Raw genomic sequence first — 19,148 nt, 5'->3', positions numbered from 1 at the left:
AAAAACCTGAACTTGATATAGGAAAAAAAATCCTTTCTCTCTTCAAAATGACTACTCTGATAGAATGTAATAACAATACAGCACAGTAATTAAGTCCTCATGTTACTCAGGCTGTTTGCAATGAGAATCCTCTTCCAGCCAAAACAATTCTGTATTCTCAAAACAAACCACACTCACTCTTTTAATCTATTTTTACTTACAAAGTATTTATGAAAAAACATAAGTATTCCAGTTTTAGGTGTTTACTTTATAATTGCTCATTGCTATGTCCTTTTCCCACAAAGAATTTTATTTTTCCTTTTATTCACAAATTTACCAAACTTTCTGATGTCAGTTTGCAGTTTGGAAGTAGTTTACCAGTTCCTCTTCTGCGCAGTATTATCAAGGGTTAGCTAAAGAGCCAGTGCCATTGTCTCTGAGAACAACTTCACCAGCGTTATCTCCTACCATTGCTGCTATCCAGTAGCACATTCTACTCTGCCTTCCTACCAAAAAGCTGTCTGCTATGGGTGACCTTACCAGTAGCAACACTAGTCAGCAGGAAGATGAAAGAATGTGCAAATAATATGCTATTGTTTATGAAACATGCTGTATGTTAACATGAGGTTAAATGCATCTATTCCACAATGGTCCAAAACACACTGCAGAAATAATCCAGTCTGAGACCACTGTAACTGGCACAGTGCTAGGGGATCCTGGGAATTGTACTTTATTGTGGCACCAGGCTCTCTGACAGAGAAGGCTACATGTCTAACAAAACTACAATTCCTAGAATTCTCTAGCCTTAAGCCAGAGCACTTAGTGATCTCAAACTGGATTATTTCTGCAATGTGTTTTGGACTAAAGTTTGTAAATCACTACTAGAGGAAGAGTTTGGTAGAACTTTGAATTGTACTAGTTTTGGAATGAAATATCAAGGTTAGTGGAAATAATCGGCAAACATGCAAATAGAAACAGTCTCAAACAGCTTCAGACAGTGAAACTCCTGAAGATTCCCTCCTCCTTGGCCCCTTTCCAACCACACAGTTATAGTACTATGAATCCACTTGAGCTGCCATCTTGCCATTGTGAGGAATCTTGGGCTTTGTAGTTTGGTCAGAGACACCAGAGGAGCTCCCTGGCTGAAGATTCTGTATGCCTATCTCTAGACTGCAAACCCAGGAATCTCATAAGGCATTGCTATGACTGTTAAAATGGAATCATAGCACTGTAACTGTGTAGTATGAAAGGGCATCTTCCGCAGCCCACAGCCAGAATCTCATTCAGTGTTCTGAATTTCCTCCAGTTCTCCCACTACAAGTAGGAGATGCAGGAAAAAGGAGAAATACTTCACAATTGCCTTCCACAATAGGGATCTTCCACTGGACCAATGTCTCCTGTGGACAGAATAAGCCCTTCTGATTGTGACAGGCTTATGCTGAATCCAATTCTACTTCTGAATTGTGCTTCTATAATGTAATGAGAGATACCTATGCAAAATGATTTAACTTTTTTAGTGTCTGATTAAATTTTGTCTGAGACATCAACTCAGATTGGATCCCTGTGTTTAGCCTTCCTCACCACAGTAAAACCCTGCATTTCCATTGTTATTACAACCTCATTGAAAGTCTTAGATTAATTTGCTAACACAGAAGATTAAATTACCTTTAATGACCACTGATAAACATGGTAAAATGAAGGCTACAATACTATTATCTAATGTGAAATTGAAACAGCCCTAATTCTGTTCTTAATTAGCCAGCTTTTTCCTGCAAAAACCAATATACATTAACTAATATGTAATTCAATAAATTGTAAAACTAGATGATGAATTATTGAATCCTTTTTGCCTTTGGTAAATACTCCTGGGATATATTACTTCATGGTTGCTGTATTCAATTCACATTTGGTGCCTGATTTTGCAAATATATTAACTTGACACAGAATTGGAAACCTATAGAATCACTGAGAAAACAGTTATGAATGTTGTTGGGTGCATTAATTGTGCTGCAACTTCCATCCCAAAACCTGGATAGAGAGGTGTCTGTTTCATGACGTGCACTTTAATTATATGGCTTTATTTATCTAAATAAAAATGAGAAAAGTCCAAAATTTGAAGCAATTAGACAAGTATAAAAATATTGTACCGGTAGTTTGTTTTTTTTAAAGGAAAAAATAGAGCTATCATTACCAATCATTTCCTAAACCTCTGGTGCTGAGTTAATAGAGGGTTGTTTTTGCTGTTGCTGCTGTTACCCTTACTGCAGTTAAATAGGTCAAAAAAGCTAAATGTACAGGCGCCAACAAAATTTATAATTAGAATTCAGGGAGGGCATGGTGCTGAAGGAAGTGGGACAAAACCCAACAAGTTGTCAGAGGCCTAGTGATCAAATATTCCATTTATACAAAAAAATTAAATACATCTGTTTTAAAATATTAATAGCAGGAATTAGGTATTGGGAGAGGTTTTCAAAACCCCATTTTCTTTCACTAACTTTGAATGCACAACAACAAACTCTTCCCTAAACACCATCACCTCAATCTAAATTGCATCCTTCCTTTAGTTTTACTTACTTTTTTTAAAGCTGAAGGGAAATCCGGTCATATTTTGTTAAGTCAAAAAAAATTTTCATAGCACCAGTGCAGCATTTCTTTGTGTTGCAAAAAGGTCAGCTTGGGATAAATACACTACATGCATCTATCTGGTTTAATATTACTCAAACCCTTTGAGAAGATTGTCTTAATGATGTGAGATGGTGGTTTGTTTGTTTTTCTAATCTCCTGCTTCATCTGTTGTTGCTGTTCTATCATTTTAGTGGTTTTAGATTTTTTTAAATTTCAAGCTGCTCTGCAAATATTGATACTGAAGTGTGGAAGGGAGAAAAACATATAAAATAATATTTGTTTTAGCCCAAAGCTAAGAGAGCCTGAGAAGATGGAAAAGGAAAACCTTCTGACTCTTGATGCAGACTCATTTGTTATGGAGTCCTTTATAGTGCCAAGATCTTGCATGATACCATGGGCAGTGCCTGGCATGAGCATGCTATATGTTTATCAAAGCTATGAATGCTATAAAGTTGGTAGAAATTCTACACAGTGAAATCTCTCTGGCTTTGCTTCGCGAACGAAGATTCAGGAAGGACAAGTGCGTTGATGAATAAAAAGGCCAATCCGGGATAAACAGGTCCAGTTGCAGAAATCACAGCGGAAAGTCTTCTTGGGTGATATTTCCGGTTTGTGGTTTTTAAAAATTCAGTATCTAGTTTAATTTCACTAAATTAGAACATGAATAATAAAGGGGAGAAATTCTAAATGAATAGTAAAAAATATATATCTGAGGATTATTTGAGGGTGAGCATATTAATGGGTCACTGCATACCAATTTTGTAATATTTAAAAAGAAATAAAAAAGGGAATAATGCTTATTTATGAGAGGCAAGAAACAGTGTCTACTATCAAATTTCAAAACAAGCCACTTTGAAGCCATGGGTTGAAAATCTACTTTGAGTGAACAAACCATAATAATAATAATAATAATAATAATAATAATATATCCGCCACTCCCTTACGTATAGAGGCAGGTTACAACAGCACATAATACATATAAATCAACACTACATAATCCCCTATCCCCTTACCTTAAAACAAAAAGAAAAACATTATAAAATACAGATTAAAATTAGTTAAAAATAGACATTGTTGAATGAGACATCTTGGGGCAAACCGAGGCTATCCATAATTAGTGTGTTCAGCTAAAACAACCCACATTTAAGAGAGACACTTAAAGATTTCTGAAATCCATCTCATAGCTATGGGGGAAGAAGAAAAGAGGAACGGTGCTGGTTTGTTCAGGGCAGTCCTTGGATAAATTAGTTGACCCCTTTCTTCTTTCTGTTTCTGCTGCTGACTCTCATTCTGGGCCAGTAACAACAGTGCATATCCTCCTACCTTTTTTGAGAAATAAAACAGACTGGGAAGCATTTCCCAGTGTCATAATTGTAGCTGGCATCAACAAGTTAGAAATCTGAACCTATTAAATCCACTGTTCCTGGGAGGGGCAGAATATCTAGCTCCCTTGCTTTGCTTTATAAAGGGTCTTAACAGCAGACAGAATTCTTATGGGACAGAGAGTTGGAAATGCATTGTGCCACAGCGCCCATCTGCATTCCTTCTTCCCAGGCAGAGCACAGGATGTACAGCTGTTCCATAGCTTCCAATTGTCCTGGAATTAATCATTCCAATTGTCCCAATTAATCATCCCACTTTTTCAATTATTTTTAAAATGGCCCAGTTTCTCTCCTACTCCCATTTTTCTTATTTGTCCTCAGCTTTCTTCAGTTGCTGCAAACTGAGTTGAAGTGCAAAAGTAGTTTTCAGTCATTTAATGCAGGCAGGAGGGAGAGGGCTGTGGTGGTGAAATCTTGGCCTTCCCAGTAGGCTCTAGCAGAAGCAAACTGCTGCAGCCTTTTGTAACTTGGGTATCTTTCATCATTAATAGCCTCTGACCACACTGTGCTGTTGCTTGGCCACACATGTCCCAGTTTTCATCTTTGAAATGTTGGAGGGTATGCTGTTCCTCCTCCTCCTCTTTCTACTCAAAGGGGGCAGATGAACAAGTAACAACACTAAGGAGGAAGTGCAGCAGAGATGGCAAGCTATAGTTGGAAGGGCCTCAACAACCTCCTGCCCCGGAAGAAAATTGGCTTAGGTTCTCTATTACCTGTGGTTCAGGTAATGTTTTTAAAATGCAGAGTAGTATGTTTTAATGCTGTGGCTATAGGTGGGTAACATCATACATGCCTATAGAACTGGACACAGTGTAAAAATAGCACCAGCAAATTCAGAAGCCTCCAGTTTGTGTCTTTGGGTTTTTTTGTGAGTGTGATTTACACTTTTTAATGCAAATATGATTTCTTTCAGGTTGTATGAAGGCAAAGAACAGACAGAATTTGAGGAAGCTATGAGGAGACTTTTCGAGTCAATCAACAACCTGATGAAAAGTCAATACAAAACAGCCATTTTGTTACAGGTTTGCCTCTTTTATCCTCCTTGCACTGGATGAGAGCATATGGATATAGAAATGGAAATAGGCTGCTATTTTTACTCCCTTAAACTTGAAGGACAGATAAGGTTTTAGTTGTTTGTTTTGATTGAAAGTGTTTGATTCTCAAGAGGTGTAAGAAGCAATGATGTGTTCATTGCTGGTGACAATTTGACAGTGTGAGCAGCTGCTCAAAAGCAGATTGAACCATCTTATCCCTGAAATATCCATGTTGCTGTTTAAGTGTTAGAGGAATAATATGGGTGGTACTTTTCAGTGTGGTCTTCCCATGGAACCCTAGTGACGTTTAGAGGCCTGCAACCACATGAGGTGTCAGTTAAGTCTTTTCATAAAAATGGTATTCATTCTTAAACTGTGAAAGGTTCAGGACACCAGCATAACATTAAAAGCAACATGGGGCAAAACTGACCACCCCAAACTGCCCCTTCCAAAGGCAGATTGGGGCCATGGCAACTGCATGCTGCAGCCCCAATCCACCTTGAAGCCAGCCAAAAAAGGAGTGGCAAAGAGGTACTCCTTTTTGGGCTGGCAAAAAGGTGGCTTGTCCTGCTCACCGTGACCCATGGGTGGCTTAAAGCTGTTCCGGCAGCATGAGTCATGTAAACACTGCACCACTGGAATACCTGGATGCCAGCCCATGTCTGGACAACTTGAAGCCAACTTCTGGGAGTCTTGGAGGTGTGTGTCATCTGTACGCCATGCCCTCAAGACTGTTGGAAATATCAGTATCAGCCCATAGTAAAGAAAGTATGCTTAAAATGATATATTGATGGTATTTTGTTGCAGTAAAATTGTCATATATATCTAATAATTCTTCATTATGTTAGAGAAAATGTGATTTGGTAAACTCCTATCCTCATACATGGTTGGGTTGCCCAGTGATACAATGATTCTGGTAGGATATGTAACCATAAATTAGCCAGATAATAGGATGCCATGTCACCCTTGATCTGGGATTGGCATTATTATAAGTATATTTAGGAGTGCAAATAATTAATAAAGATTTGCTTTCTTTTCTATTTTTTTTCTTTATAATGAACCTCACATGTTCACCTATAATTTCCCCAATTATATTCATTTACATGAATTCATAACATTTAATGTCAAGTAAATACATTGATGACTGAAAACCAGTATATATGATGTCTGTAATTCTTGATTGCTTTATTTTGTACTAATCATAACCCCATATTTTTTGTAATCATAGTGTATTTATTTATTTATTTACCCCCTCCCCCCTTCTCCTTGTATGAACTGAATTACACACATGTATGTAACTGTATATTAGAACTCAAATAGCTGAATTCAGGACTTGAATTGCTTCTTGGTGGGTGAAACAGTTTTTCTTGGAGATTCATATATCTATAGATTAAATAGGTAAAATCAAGCATTGATCAAATCATTAATGTGTTTTTGATGCTCGATAATGTTTTTGCGATTGTATGGTGAAATCTTATAACTAAAGCAATCCAAGTGCTAGGTTCTGAACAATCAATTAGACTGCAGATAGCACAATCTAAACAATTAGTCATAATTTGAATCTTATTATTTAACTCCATTGTTAAAGATCTGAATGCTGGAATATGTGGCAATAACTAGAAATGCTGAGGCTAAAAATACATTAAGAGGCCTTACTTTGGGACTTTTAAAAGTAATTTAAGCATGGCATTTTAACACATATATTTTTAGATTAAGCCATGAAGCTAGATAGTCTTCTTATTGACAAAAGTGAAAGGTCACCATATAAGAAGTCTTTTGGTGTAATCATCCCCTTCACCTTCTTCACTAATGAGAATAAAAGCAAGGCTTTTTTTTTCTTTGCTTAGCAAAGTAGTCCCCCCCCCCCCCCCCCCCTTCACTTAGGAACCAACTTAGTTTTCCTTAAACACCTGATTTCATTTGGGCTTTGTAGTTTCAGACAATAACTGATATCTCACACAGAGCTGATTTTAAGGGTGCAGTTATCTACTAGACAGAAGCATCTCAAACATGCTGAAAGCCTTCGACTTCACATGCTGAAATATAATAAATTATGAACTGAAAATGAATATTTCAAGAAGATCATGGGAGAAATTGAAGCCACTAGGAAGGGAAACGCTGCTTTTAAGTCAGACGTCTGCAGCAGGAAAAGATAAGGTGCCAAATATGCTAGATAAGATAGACACTAAAATGGAAATACTGCAGCACTGTGTACATGAACTGAGTGTAAATAAGATCAAGTGACCACTTTGGTCATAAAGCTATGTTCAGTTTATAATGCTGAATAAAACCACAGAAATAATCTCAGTTGCATTGCTGGTGCTTCCCTGCATTTCAGTTTCCCTTTTTCTAACTTGCTATACTAGAAGAGTATTTTCATTTTGTGCTTTTGGAAGAATCTTTTAAAACGTTTGTACTATTAAAATTTTAGCTGTACATTGTTTTTATTTGTTGTAAGATGCCTTGTGGATCATGCTGGGTTGACTCATGCTGGGAAAAAGGTGATTATATATATATATATATATATATTCATTCTGAAAAGGAACTTGACGTTCTAGTGATAAAACCCTCTTATGTAATCTACCCCATCACCAAATAATTGTACTGTCGTGCTCTGAAGAGACTGTAGTTACAAAAGAGGAATTTTAACAATAACTGGAGAATCAATACAGGCCAATCTTTTAAAAATCTTTCAAATTATAATTTTTTGGATAAAAATAATTTTTATATATTAAAAGAAACATTTTCATATTACTCATTTTTTTGTTTGTTTGAAAAGGGCAGCTAGGGAATTTAAAAAAAGACTTACTCATGTAGCTTGCTTAAATTTCTTCATTTCCATGAAGAACTTGAGGAGGTACTATCCAAGGGAGAAATGTGTAGCAAAATTACTTACTGAATTTCTGAGTATGGTCTCTTCATTTCATGATGGTTGGTACTTCATTTCATGATGGTTGATACCATGATCGAAATATCTGTGATCATATTTCTTAACATCAAATACGTTACGTTTTTAGTAATTTTCTGAGCACATTGGACTTATTGATGCACTGTTAGGGTTAGATGCTTGGAACACAGTACATCAACATTATTGCGGTTCCACTGGTTGCTTCTGCCTTATAAGGCTTCATGTAAAGCAGTAATGGTGAACCTTTTGCAGATCGAGTGCCCAAAACGTCAACCCAAACCCCAGTTATTTATTGCAAAGTGCCACGTCCCTCTGGCTTTCTGGTAATGAATTCTGGCAAACTCGGTGCTGGGGCAAGAGCATTCATGCCCACAGAGAAAGCTCTGAGTGCCACCTCTGGCACTCGTGCCATAGGTTCGCCAGCACTGATGTAAAGTATCAGTAAAGACCCTTTAAAGTCCAAAATATTTTAGGGGGGATTGTTTTTTTTTTTTTAAAGGCCCATTAACTTTCAACCTGCCTGGGCCTTGGATGCCTTTTTTCAGTCTCTATGTAAGATCAATTAGGCAAGGCTTTTTCAGTGGCTCTCACATGTTTGTGAGACTCTTCCACAAGGAATATATAGACACATATGCAGGAGTTTAGCAAACATATGACTGTCCCTGAAAAAGCCTTCTCTAGTTGACCTTACATATACAGTCAGCCCTTCACATTTGTGGCTTTCAGTTTTGTGGATTTGATTATTTGTGAATTTGTTTAATATATTCTCTCTAGGAGTCTCTAGGTCCTCCAGCATGACTCTATGGCCAACTTTCACCAGCCTTTTCACTAGAGGACCTAGAGAGTCTTAGAGGGACTATAGGCATTTGTAGGCCCTTCAGCACAATTCTATGGCCAACATCTGGTGGATGTACCAGAGGAACTAGAGATTCCTAAAGAGACATTATTGCAGGTTTAAAAAACTGCTTTTAAAATAGTTTGTCTGGATTTTTCGAGCTATATGGCCATGTTCTGGAAGAGTTTATTCCTGATATTTCACCAGCATCTGTGGCTGGCATCTTCAGAGAATGCTGGCATGGAAGTGAGTGGGGTATATATATATTGTGCAACCCTTGGTTGGGGGAAGTGATTTACATGTTAATCTGTGTGTTGGTCTGTTGTTGAATGGCATGGCCTCAAGGTGTCTATTTAATTAGTGATCCATCCCTGAGTGGTTTTTATTTGCCTTTGCTGGGTCTTGATTTTGGTGTTTTTTTTAGGACTGGTAGCCAAACTTTGGCCCTCTGCCGATGGGCCTTATGTGACGTCCTCGTCACGTGCTAGGGTTGTCTCAGGGTGCTCTGCCCACATTAGGCCTAACCCTAGCACGTGATGAGGGCGCAATCATGGCGGCCTCCAGTCCACACGGGGGCCACCATGATTACGTCACACACGTGCCGCTTCCAAATGGAGCAGTATGTGTGTGATGCCCTTGCACTGTCCCAGGCCGCTTATGGTGGCCTAGGCATGGTGCTAGAAGGAGTTCCGAAACGGAGCTCCTTCTGGGGGGAGCGCCTCATTCCCGCAGCCACCAAACGGCTGCGGGAAAGAAGCCAGGAGCAAGGGGCCAAGCGGCCCCTTTCTCTCCTGGCTGTGGCTCCCAGGTGGCTCCCGGGGTGTACTGGGGCATGAAGCCCCAAGGACACTCCTTTTTGGGACCAGGGAGAAGCGGCATTTTGCTGCTTCTCCCTGGTCCTGAAAAGCGCCAGATTGGGGCCTTTGGGCTGCTGCTGTGGCTGCCCTGGCCCCAATCCATGCTTCAATGGAGCGGCTGCCTTTGTTTATTTTCAGGGTTTCTTCTTTCCTGTTGAAGTTGTCTAGCTGTTTGTGGAGTTCAGTGGTTTCCCTGTCTATTCTGACCTGATAGTTGTTGGCACGGTCCAGAATTTCAGTGTTTTCAAATAGCATTTTATGCCCACATTGGTTTATGTGTTCTGCTTTTTTATTTGTGATTTTTCCACTTTCACAGGGGCCCTGCATCACTAACCCCTGTGAATGTGTATAGTCCACAGTGTACATACACACAAACACATATACGAAAGTGGTTTGAATATTGGACTGTGACTCTGGAGACCGGGTTTCAAATCCCCAACATGGGGACTCGCTCAGCCCCAGAGGAGGGCAAAGATCAATTTTCTTGGAACAAATCTTGCAAAACAAACAAACAAACCCTGTCACAGCTTTGCTTTATGGTCATAAGTTGGAAATGACATGAAGGAAAACAAAGCATATGTATGAACTTCAGTTATAAATACCTTTTCTGGTTCTTTACCATTGTATAAGATGGCCTACAAATATTTTAAATAATGAATAATCAGTTGTATGTAGTGGGATTGGGAACAAGATTTGGGCTTGCATGTTTTCCCCTTATATGTTTCTGCATGCTCCTGCCCCATTATACCCATTTCTAAAAGGAATATCTAAATTGACAGAAAAGTTTAAACCTATATATACCAAAAGAGTAGCTTAGGACAGAAAAAAACCCACCTAGGTTCAGATTCTCATTTGTCTCACTTGTTCGTATCCTCAGATGCTTATAGAACAATGATGGCGAACCTATGGCACGCGTGCCAGAGGTGGCACTCAGAGTCCTCTCTGTGGGCACACGTGCCGTCTCCCCAGCACAGAGTTTGCCAGAGTTTGTTACTAGAAAGCCAGAGGGACATGGCACTTTGCAATAAATAAGTGGATTTTGAGTTGCAGGTTGGGCACTCAGCCTCTAAAAGGTTCACTATCACTGTTATAGAACATTGGTGACAGTCTAGCTCAGGCACTGCTGCAGCACTTGAAAACAACCTATCCAGATTACTGTTAGACCACGTTGTGTTGCTTTAAAATCATACTTGACAACAAATTATACTCATACATCTATTCAGTGCAAAAATTCCAGTATGGTAAGGTAGTTAAAATACATGAATTGGACCAGTATGGCCCAAGGCTGGTCCAAGTTCAGATTCTTTCTTAGTTAGAAACTTCAGTGAGTGACCTTGCCATTGAGCCATATATCTACACTAGTTCTGACAATTATTACTTTGTGATAGTTGTTTAAGTCACAAGCAGCCTCTCACAAAATTTCAGGTGCCTCCTGGTTGGAAAGCAGTGCTACAGCATAAAAAACAAATGCTGCTTTTATTTATTTAATTTATTTTACGATAGTAGCACACAGGCTATTTTTCTTTCCTGTTCCCAAACCTGCACAGGCCTGCCATAATTGTCATCAGGTATCTTTTGCATTCATAAGAGTGTTGTGATAGAATCAGTTAAAATGTTAGAGCCATAGTGGGAATAGTATATCAGAAGCTCATCTCATAAATACACACATTTTGCATACTCGGGTAATGTGTTCAGAAGCTTTGCTTATCTTTTGAGTTTTTAGGACTCAAATGTATACATAGGCATTGTGTGGAATAAATTTGGCTGAGGTACTTCAAGTTCATTCTGTGAAAGTATATTTGTAGTGTATGCTACTTTTTTGCATAGTACATGGGCAGAAGACAGTAGGTTTATATACTACTTTATTTGTTTTTGTCCATTATTGTGAAACCTTTTCTGCTAGGAATTAAGGGAGCTATTCAAAAGGTTACCATCATTTTATCCTGTGGAGTTGTTTAATCTAAATGATAGTGACTTGCCTAGCATTGCTTAGTGCATTACATAGTTTTGGAAAATCAACAAAACTAAGTCCCAACACTCAATCCACTAGATTGCATTGTCTGATGCTTTAGACAGAGGGCAATTCATCCTACTCTTCTAACAAGCATATCCTTTAGCATTTGACAGACAGACAGAGAAACATTTCCGGAATTCAGATTTCATTATCTGGATAACTTGTTCTTTAGGGAGAGAGCAAGGTAAAATGGAATAGAAGCAGATCCTTTTGGTTACCATTTGTTTGCATATTTTAATACATTCTACTATAGTAAAAACTCATTTAACCAATCTGAGTGCCAAACCAGATGCAACATGGGATGTTCAGGATCAAGTTTTTCTACAGATCTTATTGACCTAGAAAAGCTTTTCCCATCTGACAACTTCCCAATTTAACCACACCCACTGATCTATAGGAATTTACATTTTCATTTTTTTTTTCTTGTAGGAAACAATAAATGATTTAATCTGCTTTCTTTTTGCAGCAAGAAAGTCTTCAAAAACTGTACGTTCAGTGACTTACTCCACTGACAATAAAAGGTCTTTTATAGTAAATGATACTTTTGCACAGGAATGTTTTCTGTGTAGAAAATCATGAATCATGAAACTTGCTAATCTCTGTGCAAAGAAATCATGTGGGTTTTTAAATGCAAGGTTCCAAACAGTGAAATTTTTTGTTGGGCAGATTTCTACTTGATATTTTTTTTTGTCTGAATATTTGAAACTTTCCCCTTTTTACTGTCTCCCAAGCTTCCATTGCTTTATAGGGAAAACTGGAAAGTATCATACGAATTGGGAAGAAAAAGCTAAACCGCCCTCTTACTATTGCTGTGCTGCTACTCAGAGGCCTCGTACTGTTGATCATAGCTCTTTTGGCTCTCTCATGCCAGCTGTTCAGTATCCAGCAACTTCAGTCTAGGATACTGGAAACTATCTTGGAGTGGGAGAGTGGTCATTCCTTCCAAAAGCAAAATGGGAATAATGTTTTATTAAGGGATACATTGTATAAAATAGGAACTGTTCCTGGAAAATCCAGACAACTGGAGAATACTGTATATAATATCCACAAATCTTTGGCAAGTAGGAACCACCTCAAAGAGATCCAGAAAAGCTTTTTGAAAATTGGTACTTGGATATGAAAATAATTCTCATAGACATATGTCAGCTTCAAGTGGCTTGGGCTTACTACACTGTTATACAGTGGACCCTTATTATACGCTGGGGTTTGGTTCCAAGATCCCCCGTGTATAACGAAAACAGTGTATGCTCAAGTCCCATTAAATATAATGACATAGCAAAATGGTGTCCCTTTTAAAAATTGGAAAATCAAGCTTTGATATTTGAAATTTATACTTTTTTTGGAACATTTTCAAACCATGTATGCTTGAATCCGTGTATAAAAAATCCGTGTATAAGAAAGGCTGACTGTATAATTTTGCAGGCTTGATAGACCAACCATAAGATAGTATTTTGCCATTGCTGCCAATCAACATGTCCTCTCTGTGATGAGTCCAGCTTTTTAAAAAACCTGTGAACAGTGTATTTAGAGTCTAAATTTCTACAGTTTTACAGTCAGTGCAATGAGAAGTTTTCTTATCTTTTTATGGCCTATCTCTCCCTTTTTGCCTTCTTTTGGGGTTCTATTATGGAGGATGCTTAAGGATGCTACAAATCCAAATAGCCTCAAATCCTATTTTCCTTTAATTAATCTGGGATCCCTTGTGTACGCAAAATGATAGTGATAGGATGCCACTTGACATGAACAAGGATATGCCAAGCTAGGTAGCATCAGTATCATTTTTTGATATTCATTCTTGTGTATGAGGTGTGTGTCTGTCTCAGAAAGAATACAGATTATGAATTATAGTACTGGATATAGTTTCATTTTATGTTTTAAGCAATTTAAATATTCATTTTTAAATCTAATATATGAAGTTGGTCTTGGTCACAATCAAGAACCAATTCTTCACAGTCCATGGTCATCCAAGCACCTTTGGTAGTACAGGATATTAAGGTTGCAGTCCTGTGAACATTGCTTGGAACTAAGTTCCTTTTTAAATTTAATGTGAGCTTGTTCTCAATTTTAAAAAAACACAAATGCTCTCTCTGTGTGTGTGATAATTACATGTTTTCAAAGAATTAGCTGTGTTAAATCTTTTGCAGCATAAAAAAGAGTAGGTAGGAACATGCCAGCACCAAAAGGACCAACTGGTTTTTATTTTAGCATGAGGTTTCATTGATATAGACCTACTTCTTCATATGCAATACAGGGTGATATTAAGTCTCAATATCACTCTGCACTGCATCTGAAGAAGTGGGTTTATATCCTTGAAAGTTCTTGCTAAAATAAAAACCAGTTAATCTTAAAGGTGTTGTCCCATTCCATTTTTTCTCCCCCTCCCTTCCTCCTGTTTATATGTTCATTTAGTTTACTTGTGTTTCTAAAGCACACAAAGCATCAGCAAGTATTTTATTGTTCTTTCTTTCAGGTGGCTGCCTTGAAGTATATTCCATCAGTTCTCCAAGATGTAGAAACAGTGTTTGATGTCAGATTACTTAGGTGAGCTGACATTTCATTCAATAACTTATAGGTAATTTGTTGCCAGCAGTTTCCCTAATACTGGTATTGGTTCATTTAAGTGTATCCATGGCACATTCTTGTTGCAAACCTTAGCTCTGGTGTTTTAGTCGTATCTGATTTCAGGCATAAAGAGAGTAATATAGATTACATACGAAATCTGTCTAGGAAGCATGGCCTAGGAGTAGTTGAAGACATTTTGCAGCCTGAGGCAGAACAGAACCTCTGCACCTGCTGCTAGTACCACATAATGTTATTTTGCATATGATGGAGAGATTTCAGATTTCTGGAGTGGAGATTTCAAGTGACATATGAGAACATGGTTAATTTTCTGGATCTAATCATGTGCATTGTATTTGTGTGTGTGTACTATATATACATTAATGTACATTAACAGATATATATGAACACTGTATATACATATTGGCACAAATAATATGTGTGAGAGCCAGCGTGGTATAGTGGTTTGAGTGTTGGACTGTGACTCTGGAGACCAGGGTATAAATCCTGGCTCGGCCATGAAACCCACTGGGTGATCCTGGGCAAGACACATTCTCTCAGCATCAGAGGAGGGCAATGACAAACCCTCTCTGAAGAAATTTGACAAGAAAATCCCATAAATCAGAAACTACTTGCAGGCTTACAGCAAAAACAATACATATCAACGTATTAGAATGATTAACAATCAGAACTTTATAAATGTTTTAGAAAAACATCTTGGCCTCTGTCTTCTTCAATTGCTCAAAATAAAAGTGAGCTGCATCAAAGTTTGGATTCTAACACTTCTTCATCAACATTCTTAAGTGGGTGGTGGTTGTTATACATTTTGAATAACTGAAGAAAATAGAAGCCAAAATATTTATGAAGTTCTATTTGTTAATAATGCTAATGAACATTTAATAAACATTTCATAAATATTGAAATGATCAACTGCCTCATTATGGGATCCCGGACAAATTAATCAGAAGTGCTGTTTGTTTGTTTAAAATATTCTCTCTCTCTTTCTCTCACTCTTTTACACACACACACACACCCACATGAATGAAAATTGCACCCATATTTATCAACCTTTTAAATTTAGTGTAGCAATATTTTATATCTGGAGAATCTGTATAAAAGAAAAGGCTGTACTGATATTTGTTTTGCAGTCTTCTTCTTCTTCTTGGGCTTGTTGCTGTTATTATTGTGATTGCATCTCGTAGACAGAACTGTTGAATCCAAGTTCTGTTACAGGAACACAGGCTGGAAACCATGCCCTATAAAGACTTGGGGAGCTCGGTTTGCTCAGCCTGGACAAGAGAAGGTTAAGAGGTGATATGATAGACATAGAATGTTTAAATATTTGAATGAGTGTCATACTGAGGCTGCAGCAAGCTTGTTTTCTGCTGCTCCAGAGAATAGGATCCCGAGCAATGGATACAAGCTACAGGAAAGAGATTCCAGCTCATCATTAGGAAGAACTTCCTGACAGTAAAAGCTGTTCAACAGTGGAAGGAAGTGTTTAAACAGAGGCTGGATGGCCATCTATCGGGGTGCTTTGATTGGGTGTTCCTGCTTGGCAGGGGCTTGGACTGGATGGCCCTTGTTTTCAACGCTATGATTCTAGGCACAGATGAGAAGGTTGTCTTCACTTCACCCATTTTTTATGAAGTAAAGAGATAGTAAAGGGAATAAAATTATTAATTAACATATAATTCTAAAATTCTACTATAATAATAATAATAATAATAATAATAATTTATTTATAGCCTGCCCAATCACGAAGAATCCGGGCGGGTTACAACAATAAAATACATCAATTATAATACAGTTAAAAATCAAACCCTAGACCTACCGCCCCCCATACCCAATACTAAAACAGAATTAAACAATAATAGTATAAAAAACATTAAAAGCATTTTTTAAAAAAGCAGAAACATAGGTGGGGAAGAATAGACAAATGAGGGGACAATATCTCTGTATCTGGGGAGGGTAACTAAGTTGGAAAGGCCTGCCGGAAGAGATCCGTCTTGAGTGCTTTCTTAAAAGCTGTCAGAGTGGAAATGTGACGGATCTCCTCCGGCAGGTCGTTCCATAGTTTAGGAGCAGTAGTAGAGAGGTCCTCTGGGAAACTGATGTTAACCTAGATTTTTTTTTGGCTGTAGTAGATTTCTTCCAGAGGACCTTAGTGTGCGGGGCGGACAACAGGGAAGAAGGCGTTCCCTCAAGTACTCTGGGCCCAAGCCATGTAGGGCTTTAAAGGTGATCAGCAACACCTTGTACTTTGCCCGGAAACTAATAGGCAGCCAGTGCAGGGACTTCAAGACCGGTGTTATATGGTCATTCCTATAAGTTCCCGTGATCAATCGGGCTGCCATATTTTGTACCAACTGAAGTTTCCGAACTTGGCACAAGGGTAGCCCCAAGTTGAGCACATTACAGAAGTCCAATTGAGAGGTTACCAGTGCATGTACTACTGTTTCCAGGTCCCTCGGCTCCAGGAAGGGGCACAGTTGGCGTATCAGACGAAGCTGATAGCAGGCGCTCTTGACTGTCACATCCACCTGAGCTGTCAGTTGGAGCGACGAGTCAAGGAGCACCCCCAAGCTGCGAACAGAATCCTTCAGGGGAAGTGTGACCCCATCCAGAACTGGCTGACACAACGCATTTCCGGAATTCGGGATTCCTATAGCGAGTACAGTTTATCCATGGAGAGATGATTCCCATTTGTACCTTTGCATTAACATATGCAGGGGGATTTGCCACCTCCCTACCATTAATTGTACCTAATTTATTATGAAATATGCCTATTACCCCCTTTAAAAATGAACATGCTTGTATGCTCATTTTCATCCACAAGATTCTAATGGATCCTTGTACCATGAAATGGTGACTTTCCCTGGTTCATATTTGTTCTTTACAAATTCTTGATTGGTCTTTCCTCTCTTGCATACCTGTATTATTTCAGAATTTGTTCCTACCATCTCCAGTCTGAGATGTGGTGGTGGTGTTACCTATCTGCCTCAATAGTGAAAAAGAGGTAGGTGGCCTCTTCAAGAAGAAAGAGGCCAATATGCCCACACTAGTGATGACCATCCTTTTCACTTGCTCAAAGAGAGGAAGAGGAAGGACACAGAACTTTCTGCTTTCAGAAAATAGATTTGAGGTAGTGAGAAGGATAGTGTGGGCATATTGACCTCTTCCTTCTTGAAGAGACCACCTACCTCTTTTCCACTAGTGAGGAGGGAGGGCAAGAAACCACCACATCTCAGACTGGAGATGGTAGGAACCAAAAGGATGGAGCCAGTCTCTAGTGTAGTGGGAGTAATGATTACCATGATCAGATTCTGCTCTTCATGGGCCACCACTGCTGCTATTTTCTCTGATGGGAGAGCATGAATGCCATGAGTGAATCTTCCTGCTTCTTCTGGGGTAGTGAGAACAGGGGCACCAGGACCTTTTTGAGCAGTGGGAAGGGTGAAGAGTGAGGAATTTTGAATTTGCCTTTCTTGGCACTTTGTCGCTGCTAGACACTGCTTCACCAAGCCTTTTGGCTGTGTCAGTCCTCCTCCTCCTCCTTATAGAAGGTGAGTCTTTGTGTCTGCATTTGTAGAATATTAGGGGAGATAGTATGGACCACACTCTACTATTCAGTTACCTTGTTGGGAGCAAAGGACACCATTAAGTCCCTTATTTGTAACACTGTTCAGTGCTGTCTGTTCTTATAAACTGGTTGAAAATTTCATGGCAAACACTCATGCATTTAACTGTGTATAAATCATAATGTTTTAGTAGTTTCTTAAAAAAATATGCTACATCAACTTAATCTAACCTGTGTTTTATTATTTTATGTTTATTTGCAGTCAACTCTTGTATGAATTTTACACTTGCATTCCACCAGAAAAGCTACAGAAGCAAAAAGTGCAGTCTATGAGGGAAATAGTACTTGGGAACCTCTTTAAAAAACAAGGTAAATTCATATTGACTGGGCAATTTTTCAGTTCATAAAGCATTACTTGAAAACCAAAGTGTTAGCAACATTACCTTATAGAAAGAGTCAGTCTTAACATTAAGGTGAAGTGCACACAATTAATAATTCAGAATAATCTTGGGTCAATAAATTATATTTTATTTTATATAAAATACTTATGGACCTAGGTGAACAAGAATAGTTTTGACAGGAAAGGTAAACATGAATAATGATAAATACATATCAAAAGGTTGTTTCATAGTACTTTTATAGAAAATATTAATGTGATATCTACTTAATAATTGTCTAGTGTATGCCATTGTGACACACACTTCTATGGAAACGGCTATATTTTTTGGATGACAGCACCCTGGGCCTTTTACCCCACTGCTGCCACCAAATTATCACAGACCCCTTTTAAAAAGCTTTGTTTCAAAAAGGCTTTATATTGCTAACTTGGATGTATATTCAAACTGCAGACAAGCTTTTAGTAAAAGAATATCAAAACTTTATTAAACAGGTGTTCCAAATAAAAGATACTTGAATATGTGTAAATAAGCAAATGTTGTTTCATGCTCTTGTGATACTGGTTTCAGTTGGTAAATTTACTTTCTTAGTTTTAATTTTTCTACAGTGTCAGTTTCCTATACAACTCTCCTCAGACTATCAATGTTACTTTTCCCAAGGACAATCACACAGTCCTTCTTCTGGCTTACTTTCTCTAAACCTAATTAATAATCCTGATTGTCATGCTATACATGTATACCATTCTTCTGATGGTATATAGTTTTCAAATTCAAGTTGCTAATGCCTACGTCCTAAAGTACGTTTTGCTGTAAAAAGGAATGATTGTTTCTTGTTCCAGTGCATTTATAGTTTCTTCCCAAGACAAAATACTAAAGATAAATGAACAAAATTTCAATTATGTGCAACAACAGAGCGTCATTAGCAATATCAAGGGAAGACACACACTTCTGTTGAGCTTAATGTATCAGCATGTATATAG

The 19,148-nt window shown here is 38.2% G+C and overlaps 1 protein-coding gene across 1 annotated transcript in view; it reads left to right on the top strand.

The window, feature by feature from the left end:
- Positions 1 to 19,148, top strand: part of DOCK2 (dedicator of cytokinesis 2) — a 336,713-nt gene that overhangs the window by 63,916 nt on the left and 253,649 nt on the right. The window contains exons 23-26 of the mRNA XM_042453565.1: positions 4,900 to 5,008; positions 14,105 to 14,175; positions 15,427 to 15,504; positions 18,036 to 18,142. Coding sequence (XP_042309499.1) covers positions 4,900 to 5,008; positions 14,105 to 14,175; positions 15,427 to 15,504; positions 18,036 to 18,142 — 365 coding nt within the window. The remainder of the gene's footprint in view (positions 1 to 4,899; positions 5,009 to 14,104; positions 14,176 to 15,426; positions 15,505 to 18,035; positions 18,143 to 19,148) is intronic.

The sequence above is a fragment of the Sceloporus undulatus genome, chromosome 2 (genome assembly GCF_019175285.1).
Source record: "Sceloporus undulatus isolate JIND9_A2432 ecotype Alabama chromosome 2, SceUnd_v1.1, whole genome shotgun sequence".
NCBI lineage: Eukaryota > Metazoa > Chordata > Lepidosauria > Squamata > Phrynosomatidae > Sceloporus > Sceloporus undulatus.
Note: the sequence above shows the minus strand (reverse complement) of the source record. Positions and strands in the feature narration are given on the sequence as shown.